Here is an 18,388-nt window from a genome sequence, read left to right as displayed (position 1 = left end):
GCACACGCCCAGCACCAACACACCGCCCGCCCGTCCACACCACACTACACGGCCACACCCCCCGTCCGTACCTTCCTCTCCCCCCGCGCATCCCCCCAGCAGCGACAGCCATGGCCGAGGGCATGGAAGGCGTCGTCAGCGAGGGCGAGCAGCCCCAGCCGGAGAGCGTCGAGCAGAAGACCATCGCGGGTGAGTGCCGTCCCCCTGCTGTATGCCCATACAATGCCCTTCACCTCGACGTGTCCCTGCCCCGCCTGCTCGACGTCGCGGGCGGCGGGCAGGATGTGTGCCGGCCACCTCCTTGCCACCGACATGGCGTCGTGCAAGTACCTGGACCGCCGCGCTGACCCAACCACGGTAGACATCCGCGCCAACTTCGTGCTGCTCGAGCGCGCCGTGGCCCAGTTCGACTCGCGCTTCACCCTGCGCGCCCTGCGCTCCATCTCGTCGCTGCGCAAGCGCCTGACGGACCGCGTGCTGTGCTCCGTCATCATCCTCAGCTACTCGCCCAACAATGCCACGGCCCGCACCTTCATCGAGTACATCGGCATGGACGGCCAGGCCATCCAGAGCGTCGTGGCCCAGTACAAGGACGAGGTGCAGGCCAACAAGACCAGCACAAAGGAGCCCATGCCCGAGATCGACGTCTACATCGCCATCCTCATCCAGGTCTACCTGTACGACCAGAAGGACCACGACGAGGGCTCAGAGTTCTCCGAGAAGCTCGTCGACAAGATCCGCGAGCTGAACCGCCGCACCCTCGACTCGCTGGCCGCCAAGGCCTACTTCTACTTCGCCCTCTTCCACGAGGAGATGGACCCCAAGCCGCCCTCGAAGCAGTCGCCCGTCATCGCCATCCGGGGCAAGCTGCTCGCCGCCCTGCGCAGCGCCGTCCTGCGCAAAGACCCGGACACGCAGGCCTCCGTCACCACCCTGCTGCTGCGCAACTACCTCTCCACCGCCGACATCACACAAGCCGATCTGCTCGTCGCCCAGACGCAGTTCCCGCCCAACGCCCCCAACAACCAGGTCGCCCGCTACCTCTACTACCTGGGCCGCATACGCGCCATCCAGCTGTCCTACACCGAGGCCCACGAGCACCTCGTCAGCGCCACCCGCAAGGCCCCGTCTGCCGGCGTCGCCACGGGCTTCTACCAGGCCTCCATGAAGCTGCTGATCGTCGTCGAGCTGTTGATGGGCGACATCCCCGAGCGCGACGTCTTCAGCCAGCCCCGTCTTGAGCGTGCTCTGGAGCCCTACTTCCGCCTTGTTCAGGCAGTCCGCGTCGGCGATCTGCAGGGCTTCCTGAAGATCGTCAACACCTTTTCCTCCACATTCCACCGCGACGGCACCTACACGCTGATTCTCCGTCTGCGACAAAACGTCATCAAGACGGGCATCCGCATGTTGTCCCTGTCCTACTCGCGCATCTCTCTCCGCGACATCTGCATCCGCCTTGGCCTGGAGAGCGAGGAGTCGGCCGAGTACATCGTAGCCAAGGCCATTCGTGACGGCGTAATAGAAGCCTCGATCGACCACGAGAAGGGCTTCATGCAGACTAAGGTGGCTGGAGACATCTACGCGACTCGTGAACCCGGCGAGGCATTCCACGAGCGTATTCGAGCCTGCTTGACGCTGCACGACGAGTGTGTCAAGGCTATGCGATACCCCATGAACCAACACCGCTTGGAGCTTAAGAATGCACAGGAGGCTAGGGAGCGGGAACGGGAGCTTGCCAAGGAGATTCAGGACGGTGACATTGACGATGACGATTCGGGCGGTGACTTTGAGGGCTTGTAGAGGTGGAGGATGGTTCTTCGATATGTGAGATGGTCACTTTCTGGCGTGCATCATAGACTAGCGTGTCAGATCATATTCACGAAGCATGATTAGGACGAATCAGACAGAGGATTCACAAAGCATTGATTACGTACATGGTGAACCGTGAAGATGAAATAAGAACGGCGCTACGTTGAGACAGCTAGATCCCTGTGACGATCGCACCTGGACTAACCGGCTGCAGCGAAATCCGTCGATTAGCCTCCGCAGGCGTCATCAGCTCATGACATGTCCCCGCATCAAGTCGGTACTCAACAACACTTTGTTTCGAACGCTGTGCAGCCATGCTTCAAAGTCATCATGTGAGTTGTTCGTGTCTGTGGGGTAAACTCAAGTGTCGACGGGTCGCTAACGATGGCAGGATTGACGTATCCAGGCGCCTTCGCCGCGCCATTCTTCTCAATGACCTGTCGCTTGTGAAGCGCATCGTGGAGAACAATCCACGATGGTTGCGAAACCCAGACTTTGAGGATAAGAGCAACACGAGCCTGCACCTGGCGGCCAAGCATGGATTCACAGCGATCGCTGAATTTCTGATCGACCAAGGCCATGAAGATGAAATGGCCAGCAGAAACAACGACTGGGAAACCCCGTTGATGCTTGCTGCTATGGCGGGCAAGGAGGAGGTCGGAGTCATGCTCGCAAAACGGTTTCCAGACTGTGTAGCCTGGCAGACCAAGTCAGGACTTGACGCTGTATTTTCTCCTCTGAACACGCCCGTCTTGCTCTTTGCTGATCGCGTCGCAGCTCATGCTCGCCTGTCGCTCCGGCGCAGGAACCCTTCACCTCATCCCCACTCTCATCCTGCACGGTCCGTCCATTCTCACCAACGCCGATACATCAGGCAACACAGCACTCCACCACGCCTCAGCGGCCGGCGAACTAAAAGCCCTTCGCATGCTCCTCCAATATGGCGCGAATCCGCTCGCGTCCAACGCATACTCGTGGACACCGGTGCATTACTCGGCGACAGTGGCGGCGGAAGCCTACTTCAAGACACTCATCATCGAGTTTGAGAAGAAAAAGGCAGAAGACAAGAGGGAGTTGGCGTTGCGGGAACGACAGAGGACCGCGGGTGTGCGGCTCGTCACTGATCAGGATGGCCTGATGCAGGGCGGAGGCGAGAGACAACGAGCCAGGGATGACGCGGCTATTGCGAGACTGCCGGCTCCCGGCATGGACTGGAGTCCGGTGGAGAAGAGGAGGGCGATGACGCCTACAGAGGGGAGAGGGTGGACGTTTACGCCTGGGGGGATGAGGCCGAGGGCCGAGACGGGAGAGTCGATATGATGTGGGATTGGCATCGTGTCTTGCGAAGGAGTTTTGGCGTTCCGGTCGCAGGTTCTGAAAGAGTGATATTGCTGGGCGTTATGGTCAAGCTGGGCGTTATTGAAACAACGCCTCACATGGATGATCATATCAAAGGAAGCAGGGTAACAAGTCAATGATCTTCTATTGTGTAGCAACGAGTGACTACAGCCGAGTCCCATCACTGTTTCGCAATGCATTGAAGCACTAAATACCCCAACCAACAGATGCTCCCTCGCATGACCGGTGAAATGCACCACAAACTCCAGGCCATGCTTGGCTCTTTGTGCCCCCAAAGAAGACATGGACGAAGACATAGAAGAAGAACAAAATAGCCAAGATTCCCATAACGCCGCCCATATGCAGGTCATAAATCTGAAAAAAAAACGCTGTGCTGGAAACATATCACGGCAGTAACTTATATACCGAAGAAGGAAGGGCTTTCTGGCAAAATGCCAGCCATCTCACGACCGCACAAAGACGCTGTTGAGCTTATTCAACGCGTTGCTATCCGCTGCCGAGCTGTTCTTGGCCAGTCGCTCCGGCGCCAGATCGCGGGGGAATCGTGTGGCGGTGTTGGGACTGCGGCTGCCTGAGCGACTGGTGTTCTGGGCCTCCTTGTCCGCGCCGTCGCCGTTGAGGAGGGAGCCCAGCGTGGGGAGCGGGCGGGGTGTCGGCGCATCGGCGGTGGGTTGAGGGTGCGACTTGTCCGGTTCTGGCGTGGGCGGCTTGTCTGCAGCAGCGGAGCCGTTGATGGCGGGCAGCTGGGGGCCCTGCTCGGGGAACGGGGGCGCAGAGTGTGGGGGTGGTGGGGCGGACTGGTGCTGGGCCAGCTCGGCGGTCGAAGGCGCGCGGGCCGGGGGAGTTTGCATGTACTGCGGCGACTGGTAGGCTGCGGCGTGGGCGGCGTGTGCAGCGTAGGCGGCGTGGGCGTGGTGGGCGAGCATGGGGTGGCCGGGAGGACTGGCGATGGCGGGCGGCGGGCGGTCGTAGGCGTGGGCATGGGCCTGGGGGTGGTGGTAGGGCGGCTGGGCGTAGATGATGGGGCTGTAGAAGTAGGGGTTGTGCGTGTAGTAGGCGTGCAGCGGGGGCGTGCCGTTGGGGGGCGTGGGCGGGTAGACGGGCACGGCGTACATGGGCGGTGTTGGCGCATGTGCGTGGGCGTGGGCATGGGCGTGCGAGTGTGCGTGTCCATGGCCAGGTGCGGGTGCTGGGCCGGGGCCGGGGCGAGCATAGGGCGACGTCGGCGTCAGGCTGTGTGCGGGGGCGCTGTAGGGCGAGGGCGGCATGGGCCCGCGGGTGACGGGCGGCACGGCGTGGACCTCGTTGATGGAGGCCTCCGGGTACATGTTCTTGGGCGGGCGGATGTGTCGCAGCTGGGCGTCGTTGGTGGGCTGGGCCAGGTTGAGCGAGTTGGAGCGCGAGTAGTAGCTGATCAGGTGCAGGTGCTGGCCGCCCGACGTGGTGATGCTGAACGACTGCTTCATCAGCCCGTCGGCCTTGTAGCGGTAGCCGTCCGGGCCCTCGCCGTCCGAGTCGCCCGTCGCCGAGTCGTCGGGCGACTTTGCGCTGGCGCGCTTGACCGCCGGCGCCGTGGGCACTGCGCTGCCGCCGCGCTTGCCCTCCATCTCGCGGTACGTCAGGAAGCTGCCCGACACGCGGCTGGCGCTCCACGACTTGCCGTCGGTCCAGCGCCGCATGCCCGCCTCGCGCTCGTCCCACACAAACACCGAGCCCGACTTGATCTGCTGGCGCTCCTTCTCCGAGAGGCGGCGCTGCACCCGCGGCAGGATGCCAATGCGACAGGCCTCGAACAGCACAATGGCGTCGTTGGGCGTGCGCACGTGGCCGTGGTACGTCTCCATGGCGGATCGGGGATCGGGGGGGGAAAGGGCAGGGTGGACCGGTGATGCAATGTGAAGCGGCGGGCGTTGGGTCAGGGCACGTGTGCGTCCGAGGTGGTCGTAGGCAGGGGACCAGAGGCTCAAGAGTGCTCCATGGACGGCGGCATGCTCCCTTGATGTAGCTACCACTCAGCGGGGCGTATGGGCTGCGCGCCTGCTTCGTGATCGCCGCCCAGCCTGGTAGTGGCGTTTGATAGCGAAATAAGGCCTACAAGCGGCCGGGACAAGCTTTGTTTCGACGCCGTTGACTGCCACCCCCGACACCGTCCATCCTAGCGGGCCACTCCCCAAGCCTGCCTACGTACCCAGCAGCCCCTTTCGCGTCATGTGCGACAGAGGCCACTGCCGCACCCGTGTGCAGCTGCAAAAACAACTCCCTCTGCTCCATTCGGCTCAAAAGCAGTGTATTTGCGGGCCTTCTGTCGTCGCCATGGCTCTTCATCACCGCGTGCCCAGCTGCCCAGTCCGCCGCCGCGCTCGGCCAAGCTTTGCGTAGCTCAATAACTCTAATCAACACTAATCAACTCAAAATATATGGTTAAAACTGTCAAGCTTCCCTCGCTTGGCTGGGCCCGTGACCGCCTCCAGACACCCCACAGCCCTCGCCGTGTGCGCCCACCACTCTGCTCGGCCGTCTTGTACTGCTCGGCTGCGTCCTCGAGTGGCCACGGTTGCATCATGTCACCAAGGTTGAGCAAGGGCTGCAAAGACGACAAACATCGCTTGTCCTGGCATGGCTTGGCATCTGGGCGTCTCTCCACATTCTCCTCAGCCCGCTTGGAACCAAGAAACAAAACGACACCTACACTGCCTCACACATCACTACTCGCCACGAACAAGCATGCAACAAAACTCATCTCTATTTCAACATGCCTGTGCTGACTGCTGCGTCCAACCCACTTCGCATACCTCGTATAGAGCAACATCCGCCTGCAAACGTTATCGTCTACGTGGAAGTAATCGCTCACATCGCGCCCAGCTCCACGCCAACCCAATCGACTCCTCGCCTTCCATCAGCCATGGCTTGGGATCTCGGCCGGCCGATGGATTAAGCTTGGTACCCGTCTTCTAAGCTTACCTCGTGCCACGAGGTACCCGTTGTTTCCTCTCCACGCACATGCTGTGATAGGCCAATAGCTTGCTAATCACTGACCCGCTTCGGAAGAATGTATTCTTGCTACCTGCTCTCTTGACGGCGGCTTTGCCCTCCGCAGCATTCCGTACGTCTCGGCAAGTGACCAAATGTCGACCATAATTGTCGTACGACGCAGGCAGACATTGTGTCCACTGTAAATTCGCCTAGCTAGCTAGCCGTCTTTCTAGCCGGACGCACACACTCGTTAGAAACTGCCCAAGCCAGTATGGCTATCGAGCTAGTCAATAGGAGTCCATCGTAACTTGCAATCTGAGCCTCAGCCAGAATGACAAAGGCCCGAGTCGTGCTTCATTGGCGCACCTCACTCTTCAGCTCGCCAAGTAACGGACACGAGTTTCCTGTCGCAATTCTCACTCACTGCAATGATGGCCGCGTCAGCCAGTGCGCAAGCCTGTCCAGGACTTGAAACCCCATGCTGATTTGTAAGACATGACTACACATGGCGCTGCATTTGTTGAAATACAATCGAATCAAACGCAAGATAGCATTCACCTGTGCCTGTTTCTGTCCCGGACAAACTGCGGCTCAGAAGTGGAAATGATGCAAAGATAGTGCCGCACCATCGTATCCTTGTACCCCGGAAAGTCTCCAAGGGTGAGGATTTAGAGTAGGCCAAGCAATGTAGCGTCCGATCCTTTTGCAAACCTTCCCTCAACGACGCGCGCACCGCCGTGTTTAGCGTCGTGAGACGGGATGCCCCAACGCTTGCAGGAAGCTGATCAGCGCCGTTGACAGCAATCATACAGACCAAGCGGCTTGGTCCGTTATGCTAATGTATTCCATGGCCAAGTACCTTGGCCATTTGCTTCCAACCCAATGCTCCGCTCCTTCCTATTTCCACCCCTATTTCTGCACGAAGGAAAAAATGGCTTACAGCCCCTCTCTTTTATTTTTGCGACCAAGAGTGAACTTGTGTCTGCAAGTCGTATGCAGCAAAATAGTAAACATGGTGCCAAGCAGTCACTGACATGTCTTAGTAATGACTTCTCCACCGCGCATTTGTCCACGAATCATGAGGCAATCAAACAATCCACACATCTCATGATTGATTTGCTGCACTCATCCGATGTCATTTTCTATCCTCTTCCAGCTAACTCGATATCATCTGTACTCTCTACTGCTATCTGGGAATCGACATCTACATCTTTAAACATACGATGAAAAACATATCCTGTGACTGCAGCCGCAGCCGCCAGTCCAAAGTAGAGCCATTGCAGGTACGGATCTCGAGCCAGAGGAGCAATAACAATACCCAGTGCACTGCCTCCCGCGCTAGTCAACAGAAACAAACTCATGATGAAGCTCTTCATATTCTCGGGAGCCCGTGCATACGCCAGCTCCAAGCCTGTAATCGAGGCGAGAATTTCGCTCAACGCGATCAGTGCATAGGCTGGCGTTTGCCACGCCACGTGAACCTCGTTTGGCTTGAATTTGCCTTCGCTGAGCTGTCCAGCGTTACATTCAGAGGGGTTGGAATAACATGGTGGTGCCGAGTAGATGAAAGATTGCAAGACCCCAGCATAGAGCATGGCGAGCGCGGCAATGAAGAACCCAAGGGTGATGCGTGTCATCGGCGTAAATGCAACATGAAGGCGAGTGCGGATGAAAGGATAGACAATACGGTCAAGCAGCGGGATGAGGAGTATAATTGTGACCGGATCAATGTTCTGCAGTATGTCGTTGGGGAGGCCATGGAGTTGCATCTGACCGGCTGTTGAGGTAACGTTAGTAAACGAAGTTTCGAATAGCTGTTATCAGTACTATTCCGTACCTTGTGAGATGAAATTGTTCATCATTTGCGAATATGTGACCCAGTAGATTGGAAAGAACAAGAAGACCTTGCAAGCAACCAATGCGCTTTTAAGCTCATCGACAAATTCGTCATCCCACGATATTCGATGCTTCCTCGACACAGATTGTTGGTAGGAGGGCTTCGCTTTTTCCAAATCCCCACCATTCCGCATTGCAATCCAGACGGCTTTGAAACAGTTTCCAATGACACCGCCCTGGGGCGGCTTTATCACATATCTCTTCTTGCCCGATACCAAGACGCCATAGCCAACGCAGAACATCATCAAAGGCAAGAGATACGCGCTCCAGAACCCAATATGCAACTCGAGCATCGTCGTAGCAATCGCTGAGACGGAACCGAGATTGATGCACATGTAGAAGATCATGTAGATGCGCTGAATGGTTACCTCTGGATCTACAATGACCCGTTGGCCGCCACGTAAAGTCTTGACAAAGGGCTTCGTACTGCGCACTTGCTCTGCGATCAAAGGACTCACATTACTCTTGATGCCACCTGTCCCGAAGCCAATGACCGTCATGGCCGTGATGAGTCCTGGAAACGCTATCCCGTTCTCAATACCCCATGGCAAACTCGTAACGAACAGAATCATAATGCCGACCATGTATACCACGCTGAACCACTTGATGGTGACGTATTTTCCGAGATACTGATCAGCGACAATAGCTCCTGCAATTGGCGTGACATAACACCAGCATTGGAAGAGATTTGTCAAAGCGGTTGCACCGGATTGTCCAAGGCCGAGGGCTCCCGGAAGTCCATTGGCATCGTGGTATCCATTGGCGATATAGTTCTGGAATGGTCCGGATAGGCCGTAATAGGCGAAGCGTTCGCAGAGTTCGACTATGGCGACGAGGAAGACGCCGTAAGGGAGTTTGTCGGCCACCCGCGGTAACAAAGCAAGATCTTCTGATGTAGGTTGTGAGTCGTCGAAGTGTACACTTTCCGGGCCCTGATTTTCCCCATCTCCGTGGTCATGCTTATCCTCATGTATTCTTGATTCTGCGCTCGCGTCTTCGGTCTGTGCCACAGTCGCGTACGCGCCGCGTTCCTCGCCGCTTTGTGAGCGCCATGCTGAAGACATGTTCTACTGCGCCCTCCACAGACAAAATGAGAGCTACCTATACGAATGCAGTGTCTTTTTTCTTAGAATGTAGGCTCGGCTTCAGACATCATATTCGGGTCTTCCACTCTTGAGCAGCTCGTCCAAGTCGAGCCACCCACTGAAAAGGTCTGTGAAGGGTAGAAATTCGAAAACTAGGTTAGGTGTATTTTGAAATCTGGTTGTAGAATCTACATCGACCCAAGCCTGCAGATCAATATTGTGGTGTTGAAGCCACGACACGCGTTCGCGGAGTTCGACCGGACCTCGTATGGGTCTAGCCGGATTTGGAGTCCAAAACACCTCAATAGCCGGCGCGTTTCTACACTGTAAAGATCTCTGCGAAGTGCTTATGCTAGAATTCTTGATTGATTTACAAACACATCGCATTGACGAGTGTTTCTTTCTAGTTATAAGCTGTAGCATATCACTGCTTATTAGCAAAGAACTCATCCAGCTTTTGCTCGATACCCGTGACTCCCATCTCGCCCACCAGACTTCCTCTAATCCATTTGGGTAATTTACTCTGAATACGATGGCTCCCATACCGTTTGTCGAGCATCAGGATAGCCGCGTAGTCTCCTTTGTGTCGTATCGCTCTACCCACACATTGGTTGACCGCGCGCATACATGCGTTTTCGTAATAGTCTCTCGCCACCGCTTTCCCATCCCCTCCTTGTTTGGTCCCCTTGGAAGAGATGTACTGCATCTTGGCCTTCCATTCCGCTGAGTGTGGGTTTGGAAACGGCAAGCCGACGACTACCACGCCACGACCGAGCGCGTCGCTAAAGTTGATGCCTTCAGAGAGGGTACCACCTATGACAGCGAACAGCAAAGCTCCACGACCGTTTCCGTGGGCGACGGCAGCACTATAGGCGCTAAGAACTGAGTCCACTACCGCATCTCTAGCTGCCAAGGGTTGGTCTGGAGTACGTTGCTCACTGCGCTGTTCGAGATACACAGGTTTGATTTGAGCGAGCTGTTCCCAGAAAGTACACTTTAATAAAGAAACAGGCATACGCTTCCACGCCGCAATGCAATTGTCAAGATACGAATAGCTAGGGAAGAAGACGACCACGCCGTCGGGGATGTGTTGGGCAATGCCGACTAAGGCGTGTCCGAGATCGGCTATCGTCTGATCTTTGTTACGATTCGCAAACGTGAAGTCAAATTCAGCGCTCGTCATGGTCTGCGTAACGGGTATCGCGAGTAGACTGGATGATGGGATGACGTGACCGCAGGACAATGTCATTATCTTTGAAGGATCTAGGTATGATAGTAGATGCTGCTCGTAATCACTCATCTACGTTATGTTAGAATGATGTATATCTGCCTTGAAGGACTCGTTTACTCACCGGAGACATGGTGCCCCCTGCCAACACAACTGCTCTCGCTTCCTCTACGATGTCCTTGAAATGGAATGTCGGATCCAGGAGCATATATCGTAGGTTCACCCCAGTATCGACCTCTTTGGAGTAGAAGAAGCGACCTTCGTTTGAGGGGTTCATCAGCGACAGCAGAAAAGTCTGAACATGCATCAAGACTGGCACACTATTTTTTGGCGTTCGCGTGTCTTTCTTCTTTGTCGCCGGCTCTATATCAGGCTGGGTTGTCAGGTCGGAATAGACGGTATATCCATCGACCTTCCGGGCAAGTCTGCTGTCCTGAAGATAGGTATTGAGCTTGTAAAGATTGATCTGGTCGACGCCTTTGCCAGCCATTATGGACACCATATCGACCAAGCCATCGGTGAGCTTACCATCGTCGTTAATCGATGACAAATAAGATATGATGGAGTCCATGATCCGAAGTGTCTGAGCAATGTAAACACGGTTTTTGCCCTTGAGTCTATGTTTGAACTTTTGAAGGTAAACGGTAAGCTGTGCGCGTGCCTGTTGTACCTGGCCAAGTGTCATGGACACAGAGTAGATACCAGCTATCGCGTCCATCAAGTTATGTGCTTCGTCAATGATGACTACGTGCTCTTTGAGTGAAAGTCCGAGTGCTTCACGAGCGGACTTTTGAAGCAGTAAAGGGTACGGCAAAGTAACGATCTGCAACAATCAGCATAATAACATGATTGGAGGGCGGGACTTCGTTGCTTGCCTCGCAGTACTTCGTCGCCGGTCTCGAGGCATAGTAGGCGCAGACGCCTAGTCTTTTCCCCAACGCTCCCAGGTCTTCAATGTCCCTGATCTTCGCAAGGGCATGATCTCGAAATTCATTTACCAAGACTTCACTTTCTTTCGTTGGCATATGTGGGCATTTCTTTTCTGCGCCACCACTAGCCTGCTGTAGCTCAAGACATCGCTCGTTGATGGCGGTAGCATTACCGAGGTTGCGTACTTTGCTGTTGATACAGAGGTTTTTTCGGGAGCCCAGAGTTAAGTGTTTGATGTCTTCTACCAGAAGAGAGTCACCGCTGGCTTCGGAATCTTCGTCTAGAGTAACGGCAGATGGCAATTTGACACGCGCAAGCTCGCTCGAGAACTGTGTCAATTGAGAGTGGGTCCGTGAACAGAAGAAGATCTTCGTTCCATCCAACACCTCGCCGTCTTCTGTTTTTGGCATGCCTGAAGAGTACCCAAGATTTTCCATAAGTGCTTGAGTTTCTGCGGAGAGTCCAGAGTCGTCGAATACACCGGTATTCGCCCTATCGACTGAGTCTTTGTCGCTCTCATAATCGTCTAGAACAAACTGTGCTTCGTTTCCATTCCCACTCACTTCGCTTAACGTCAGCTTCTGTCTTTTGAACCGTGGCTCTCCATTTTCGTAGAGGTCTTTCGCTCTCTTTTCCTTTGCCTTGATCTTCGCGATGCGGTCGTCAAATTCTTGTTTGCGAGAAAGGGCTTCAAGTCTGCGTTGCTTCTGCGCGTGCTCGAGAATCCATGAAGGCTCATCACTATCGTTTGGGCCAACTTCAAAGCCGCGCTCAAAAGTTCGTCGATGATGATCGCGTAGCCAGGTCAAAGAACCGCAGATCAGACTGAGGGATTTGCCAGTCCCCGTCGGTGATTCGAATATGCCAACTTTGCCATCTTCTAAGCATTTGTAGACAGCATTCATAAACTCTTTCTGGATATCGTAAGGCTCGTACGGATGGTGAAAGTTCCGCTCGTTGGAATTGTCGTCCATAGTAGGTAATGTATGGAGGTTGAGGAGATTGAAACGCGTCGCGTGTTCACGTGGATGCAGCTAACCACATCAAGACGGTGGGGCACCCAGCTTCGCATCCTCACAGTAGACCGCATATAGATAACTTGAGTCAATTCTCTAGACGGTACGAACACTCTATGACGCTAATTAAGTTGAGTTGCTGTTGTCCGCGCACGAAAAAGCAGAGCTGATAGTACCGTCTTTATACGCGTCCATGATCTGCGCAATCACACCGTATGTCCCTCCAATCGTGAGGAATACCGAGATCAGGATCAGTATGACATGCAACATATACAGTGTCCTTTGCCAAACACTACCCTTCCAGTAATCGGCGTGGTCGTAGATCCAAAGCCATCCTGGTAGACCCAACGCTAGAGGCGCAAATGCGATGCTTCCAGCGAGACTGAGCAGGTAATTGAAGATCGGCACACCTGACGCAATCAAGAAGCTGACGATAGTTATTCCAGAAATGCAACCTAGCCAGGTGCTCCAATGAACAATGGAGTTGGTTTGGAGATGCTTCGAGTTCCTCAGAATTCGAACAAAGATGTACTTTGCACTGACATGCACAAACAGCGCACCGCTGACGCATAGCCCAATCAGCCCTACACCGTATGAAATCTTCTTGACGGTTGGTCCAGCACTTCCGAGTGACGGTGATGCAACCCATTTGCCGCACCATCTGTAGACCACAAGGCTAAAGGACAGGTAAGCCGCTGTGACTATGCCCATGCACAATTTGACAGCTTTGCTGTATTCCCTCGGATTCCTCATCTCCGACATTACGGGCAAAAAGGCGGATGTTCCGGCACCCGAGCAGAAGATCGTACTAGCCGCAGTAATACCGGCGGCGAAGGTAGGGTGCCCGATCACGTGGTAACCGAAGTCGTATGGCCCGGTTTGCGGAGCGGCAGCGGGGCGATCAAGTGTGGTGACTCCAACACTATTCCAAGTCAGTCCATATCTCTCTCCGAATAACTTGAGTATGCTTACACAACGATGAAAACAGCTATGAAGACCGAAGCGAAGCCAGCCCAAGTTATCCAAGCGATTTTCTCGAATTTGCGAACACTCGCACATATGCCAACCATAATGGCAGCGATTATGGAGAAGTAGTTTGTGCAAAGAGCGTGGTTGGACAGCGCGTTGAGTGCAGTCGAGACACCGACCATGCCGGATGCACCGACGATAATGAATGCGACGAGGAAGAGGATGCCAGTGACCTCCTTCACAACTCTTCCCCCCACGAGCTGTCCCATATCGGCGATACTATGACAGCCTGGATGGTTGTTGCGAAATTTGCCTTGTACAAGAGCGCAGTAAGTGTTGAGAAACTGCCATCCAAGAACGTTGATAGCTCCTGGGAACGCGCCAAGGGTGAACATGGCAGACGGAATTGTCAAGACCCCTGTTGCGAAAATGACTGGAAGTTCCATGGTGAGCACGATTTTCTTGACTGAACATTGTGGCGGTACTTACGTTTCAGAAAGATCACAGATGTATGAATCCATGACACCGTTCGAAAGTCGATGTTGCCATCTCCCTTCCTGAAAATCTCGCCATCATCTAGGTCAACCTTGCCGATATCGATGCTGTTACTGCTGCTTTGGACGGGCTCAATCAAGTCCTGATGCTTCTCGTTGGTTGTATCCATGATGGAGAGATGAGTGGAAGAGCAATTGGCTATAGACAGGATAGCAACAACTTTGCGAGGACTGTAATCCGGCTGGGTCGTATATATATGTACCGGTCGCAACGGGGTATCTGATCATTGCGCAGATATGACACGCGCTATCTTGGAATCTGGGGATTGCGGGCTAAGCTCCACAGCCCCATTGATTTGGAGGTTTGCCTTTATCTTGTGTCAGGATAAAGACTCATGAACCGTGCGCTACTTACTCCAACCGTGATACGATTCAAGGGTATGAGGCGGTCCAATGATGTCCCCAGTCGAAGACATGCACACTTCTCTAAGCGATACAATCATGCCTTCTGAACTGTTGCACTAAATGTAATGCGCTGTGGGACCGAGGATGTGGTTCTCGATTAATACAATGCAAGATCGAAAATTTGAAGTAAATTTTATTTGCCGAAGACTGGGTTATACTGCCAGAAATTGAACCTATACCTCTTGTACAGGTTCATGGCACTTCGCAAACCAATCGTAGTCATTGTTATATAACAATGTTGGCTCAGTCCCATCCTGGTTTGTCCCAATTTGTTATCAGCTATTTGAGAAACACCAATCAGATCATCGGACTAAAATATATACAAAAGTTTGTCCGCTCAAGCTTGCAACGTGCGACCAGTGCCATCTAGAGCATCTGCCTGCTGCTCGATGGTTACATCCACTGGAACTTTGTAGCTATATTCAAGCAGTCTGAATACGTCCCTGGCAATGTGCAATCTTGCCGCAACCTTTGGGAGATGTTTCAACTGGTGCTAAGGACAGATCAAGTTGCCCTCGATGTCATTTTTCCTCTGACTGATCTAAGAACACACTGCGTACTCTCACGTCGCTGGCGAAGGAAACTCGGTTTGTGTAACTGCTATTATCTTTCCGTCATGTAGTCTTATACCTCCTGATAACATTATCAATACCACTGCCTTGGAGAGTACAAAAGCGATTACTCTCCACCATTCCTGACAAAAGGATCAGTATTGTCAAATGTAGAGGTCGATTGCTTCCTGGAAGAGACTGAAACTGTGAAGCTGAAGTACTGATGATATGCTTGATCCACTAAGATGTTTTTCAGCATTTGTCTTTTTCAACGACATTGAGCAATCGCAAAACCTCTGGTAACTGATCGAACGTGAGGCCGACGGCCGACTTGGCAGTTGCCGTCATGATGGGCAAGGTTCAACGCCCCCACAATTGGAGTAGACTCTTATCTTATCAGCCATCTCCAACTCAACAAAGGATTACCCCAATCGCCGATTGGCATCCTCCGAAACTGACCAACTTGACATGCCATGTTTCAATCGCGAAGATACTGCTTGTAGAAGTGAGTTTGAAACAAAATCGCCAACATGAACCGTCTGATGAGAGCGGCGCAGATCGTAGAGGTAAGTGGGAAATCAACGTCACTGCAATTCGCTAACTCTGGATGCAGTATGAGAAGCCGTATGAGCTCTGCGAGCGAGCGATCCCTATATGTGGAGATACAGACCTCCTTATCGAAATACACGCTGCAGGCTTCTGCCACTCAGATCTTCAGGTACTGCAGGGCCAATTTGCAGCGAGCCTTCCAATGGTACCTTCTCATGAGCCTGCTGGCAAGATTGTACAGGTTGGTGCTCAAGTCCGTGGCGGATGGAAGGTTGGGGACCGTGTTGGAGTACTGAATTTCAAGAACGCTTGCGGAGATTGTGTAGGTTGTCGACAGTGCACGCGAAGATCAAGTCGCACTGACCCGCGCTTCTGCGAGAAGCGAGAGATGGCTGGCTTCAAACACGATGGCGCTTTTGCAAATTTCATGTTGGCGGATCCTGAGACGACTGTCCATCTGCCCGATGAAGTTTCCTTTGAGCAAGGGGCACCACTGATGTGTGCCGGCGTGAGTTTTCCATTCTTCGAATTTTGCCACGTAAGCACTAACGACGTCAAAGGCGACAGCTTGGGGAGCGTTGCAAAAGATAAGATCAGACGTCAAGCCTGGTGAGGCGATTGCTGTTGTTGGTATAGGTGGTGTTGGTCACCTGGCTATACAATTTGCGAAACAGATGGGATACCGAACTGTAGCCATCGACAATCGCCCTGTCGGTCGCCAATTGGCGCTCGAAGTCTCCGAACATCTAAGACCAGATCTGGTTATTGACTCAGCGGCTAACAATGCCGATGAGCAGATATTGAAGATCACTTCCGGTGAAGGACTTGCAGGTATTATAGTCTGCACCGACTCAATACAGGCGACCTCGTGGAGTCTTCAACAGCTAGGCAATAAGGGGATATTGGTGCCTCTCGGATTACCCAAAGACAAGTGGCAGTTTGATTCAGAGGCCATGGTTTTTCGAGAGCTTACTATCAAAGGCAGCTATGTTGCCAGCACAAAGGATGTTGAATCGATGCTTCAAATAGTGGCAGAGAATGGCATTTCCTCCCACGTCACACTTCTCGATTTCGATCAAATACCCAGCGTGGTTGAGATGTATCTGGATAAGTCAATGAGAGGGAGACTGGTAATACGAATGTCATAACGGATAATATATGGACAATCACTTCGCGATTTACTCGTAATTAATTCTATACAATTTGAATTTGAATTTTACGTTCGCTGGGGTATGGCACCAGAAGGTGAGAAGGAGAATTGAGCAGAAATAAAACTGGTTCAAGGGGCATCGCTGGGATTGCGAATACATCTTAGCATTGAGATATATGCTTACTTCAATACACGGATGTGGGCCGATTACCACATGCATGATACCATTTTGGGATGCAGCACAACCCTATGGAGTTGAAGGATGAGGCCGTTTTCAGTATCGAAGTTTGCTTGGACCGACTCGAGAAGGCCTACGACTCTTGACTTACCAGATTGAGGTATACCATTGAAGGTGTAATCCTCGCCTAATCATGATTTGGTGGCTAAAAGTCCTTTCGTCCCCCTGGCTCCATAGCATGTGACTTTTTGATATTACCATAATGCCGAATCAAACAAGTAAATGCTAAAATTAATTACCCTTGTTAAGACAGCTTTGTTGAGCAGAGACAAAATTGCTTTAGTGACTATATGTGCTCTTTTTGTCTTCAAGCCTGACTATTTCTCACATTATTCGATGTTTGATCTAATTGATGGTATACCCGCCATCTACGACGAGCGCGTGTCCTTGAATAAATGAAGCCCGAGGGGAACACAAAAACAAGACTGCATCTGCAACTTCGTCTGGAGTTCCCATCCTTCTCATGGGAGCGATATCGATGGCAGGTTTCAACGCTTCTACCATCTCTTTGGAAGACATAGTCATGGGGGTCTCAATGACACCGGGACAAACGCAGTTCACTCTAATCTGAACATCGGAATAATCAATAGCGTTTGCTCGGGTCATGTTGATGATAGCAGCTTTTGAGGCGCAATACGCCGCTGTGCGAGTCATATTAGTTAAGATCTTTTGAGAGCCATAGAAGCAGCCACCTTACCTGCGCCTGGTCTTGCGACAACTCCAAGTTGACTCGCAATGTTAACGATAGCTCCTCTTTGCTTCGGTGACTCTGAAAGCGGTTCTTGTTTCAACATGTTCCTGAGTTGGGCTCGACAACTGAGCCATGATCCTCTGTAATTGATGTTGTTCAGTCGATCAAACGCATCGGTCGTCATGTCCACCGCCTTGATCATGTTGGCCCCTAATATTCCTGCACAATTCACTGCGTAGTCGAGCCTTGAAAATTCCGCGAAGACTCCATCGATGAACGAATCAACGAAACTCTCATTGGATATGTCCCCAATCTTATCAAACACTCTGATGTCCGGGTTGATAGCAAGGATAGCACCTTTGGTCTGGGCAAGGCTATGCAAATTGATGTCCGTGATAGCAATGCTTGTACATCCTGAACGAGCGAAGCCTTTGGCCACAGCGGCACCGATGCCTATGAGAAGTCAACGCTTGTGATGGCTCATACATGAATAATCAAATAAACTGACCTGTACCGCCAGCACCAGTGACTACGGCTACACCCAGAAGCTGTTCGGCAGTTGCTGCCATGATCGAAAAGTCTCGAATAAAAACCTGGTCCGCAAAGCCTCTGGCTTGAGGAAGCAGACGGCAAGATGGCGTTTAGCTGGGATTATATTTGATATAAGCAGTAACTCCTGTGTTTTGGATTGCACATACTTCCGTGATAGCGGTAACAATTTGGAGTAGCCTGTATTGGCCAAGTTTCCCCGAATCGCCGATACTGATCTTCACAACATCATGCCCCCCGCCTTTCACCTCCAACTTCACCTCCAACTGCGATTCCGAATTCCGCAACGGGGAGACCACATGCACAGACTTACTCACACGTGCAGCCATTGCTCTCGGAGTTTCAAACGCGCAGAGCATCTCACGCGGCATCTTCGTACCCGTGCTCCACCACCTACCGAAATCCATAAATAGAATCTAGCTGATCATCGCTGTAG

At 52.9% G+C, this 18,388-nt stretch overlaps 7 protein-coding genes across 7 annotated transcripts; 3 read left to right on the top strand and 4 right to left on the bottom strand.

The window, feature by feature from the left end:
• The first annotated feature begins 16 nt into the window (after positions 1-16).
• Positions 17-2,091, top strand: P153DRAFT_362211 (uncharacterized protein). Its single transcript, XM_033667079.1, has 2 exons — positions 17-189; positions 362-2,091. The coding sequence occupies exons 1-2, from the start codon at positions 111-113 to the stop codon at positions 1,798-1,800; spliced, it is 1,518 nt and encodes a 505-aa protein (XP_033528829.1). The 5' UTR covers positions 17-110; the 3' UTR covers positions 1,801-2,091.
• On the top strand, positions 2,073-3,322 carry P153DRAFT_362210 (ankyrin). Its single transcript, XM_033667078.1, has 3 exons — positions 2,073-2,141; positions 2,201-2,534; positions 2,587-3,322. Coding segments are annotated over exons 1-3 (879 nt in total). The 5' UTR covers positions 2,073-2,139; the 3' UTR covers positions 3,130-3,322.
• Positions 3,323-3,611: 289 nt separating this feature from the next.
• On the bottom strand, positions 3,612-5,012 carry P153DRAFT_279506 (uncharacterized protein; the record flags this gene model as incomplete). Its single annotated transcript, XM_033663026.1, has 1 exon — positions 3,612-5,012. The coding sequence occupies one exon, from the start codon at positions 5,010-5,012 to the stop codon at positions 3,612-3,614; it is 1,401 nt and encodes a 466-aa protein (XP_033528827.1).
• A 2,340-nt stretch (positions 5,013-7,352) lies between these two features.
• Positions 7,353-12,249, bottom strand: P153DRAFT_304783 (DNA repair helicase; the record flags this gene model as incomplete). The annotated part of the gene is made up of 6 exons (XM_033664581.1): positions 11,226-12,249; positions 10,475-11,173; positions 9,551-10,422; positions 7,979-9,075; positions 7,688-7,918; positions 7,353-7,642 (listed from the first exon to the last, which is right to left on the bottom strand). Coding segments are annotated over exons 1-6 (4,149 nt in total), but the record flags the coding sequence as incomplete, so codon positions are not given.
• Positions 12,250-12,396: 147 nt separating this feature from the next.
• P153DRAFT_304778 (uncharacterized protein) lies at positions 12,397-14,336 on the bottom strand. Its single transcript, XM_033664580.1, has 3 exons — positions 13,755-14,336; positions 13,269-13,698; positions 12,397-13,218 (listed from the first exon to the last, which is right to left on the bottom strand). Exons 1-3 carry the CDS (start codon positions 13,927-13,929, stop codon positions 12,423-12,425), a joined length of 1,401 nt encoding a protein of 466 aa, XP_033528825.1. The 5' UTR covers positions 13,930-14,336; the 3' UTR covers positions 12,397-12,422.
• An 854-nt stretch (positions 14,337-15,190) lies between these two features.
• On the top strand, positions 15,191-16,580 carry P153DRAFT_391777 (alcohol dehydrogenase GroES-like domain-containing protein). Its single transcript, XM_033671094.1, has 3 exons — positions 15,191-15,341; positions 15,389-15,832; positions 15,885-16,580. Exons 1-3 carry the CDS (start codon positions 15,306-15,308, stop codon positions 16,470-16,472), a joined length of 1,068 nt encoding a protein of 355 aa, XP_033528824.1. The 5' UTR covers positions 15,191-15,305; the 3' UTR covers positions 16,473-16,580.
• Positions 16,581-16,892: 312 nt separating this feature from the next.
• Positions 16,893-18,093, bottom strand: P153DRAFT_304773 (short-chain dehydrogenase/reductase-like protein SDR). Its single transcript, XM_033664579.1, has 3 exons — positions 17,912-18,093; positions 17,410-17,856; positions 16,893-17,353 (listed from the first exon to the last, which is right to left on the bottom strand). The coding sequence occupies exons 1-3, from the start codon at positions 17,970-17,972 to the stop codon at positions 17,058-17,060; spliced, it is 804 nt and encodes a 267-aa protein (XP_033528823.1). The 5' UTR covers positions 17,973-18,093; the 3' UTR covers positions 16,893-17,057.
• Positions 18,094-18,388: the final 295 nt, after the last annotated feature.

The sequence above is a fragment of the Dothidotthia symphoricarpi genome (genome assembly GCF_010015815.1).
Source record: "Dothidotthia symphoricarpi CBS 119687 unplaced genomic scaffold P153scaffold_1, whole genome shotgun sequence".
In the NCBI taxonomy this organism is placed as follows: Eukaryota; Fungi; Ascomycota; class Dothideomycetes; order Pleosporales; family Dothidotthiaceae; genus Dothidotthia; species Dothidotthia symphoricarpi.
The sequence above is the reverse complement of the archived record's forward strand: the minus strand, read 5'-3'. Positions and strand labels throughout refer to the sequence as shown.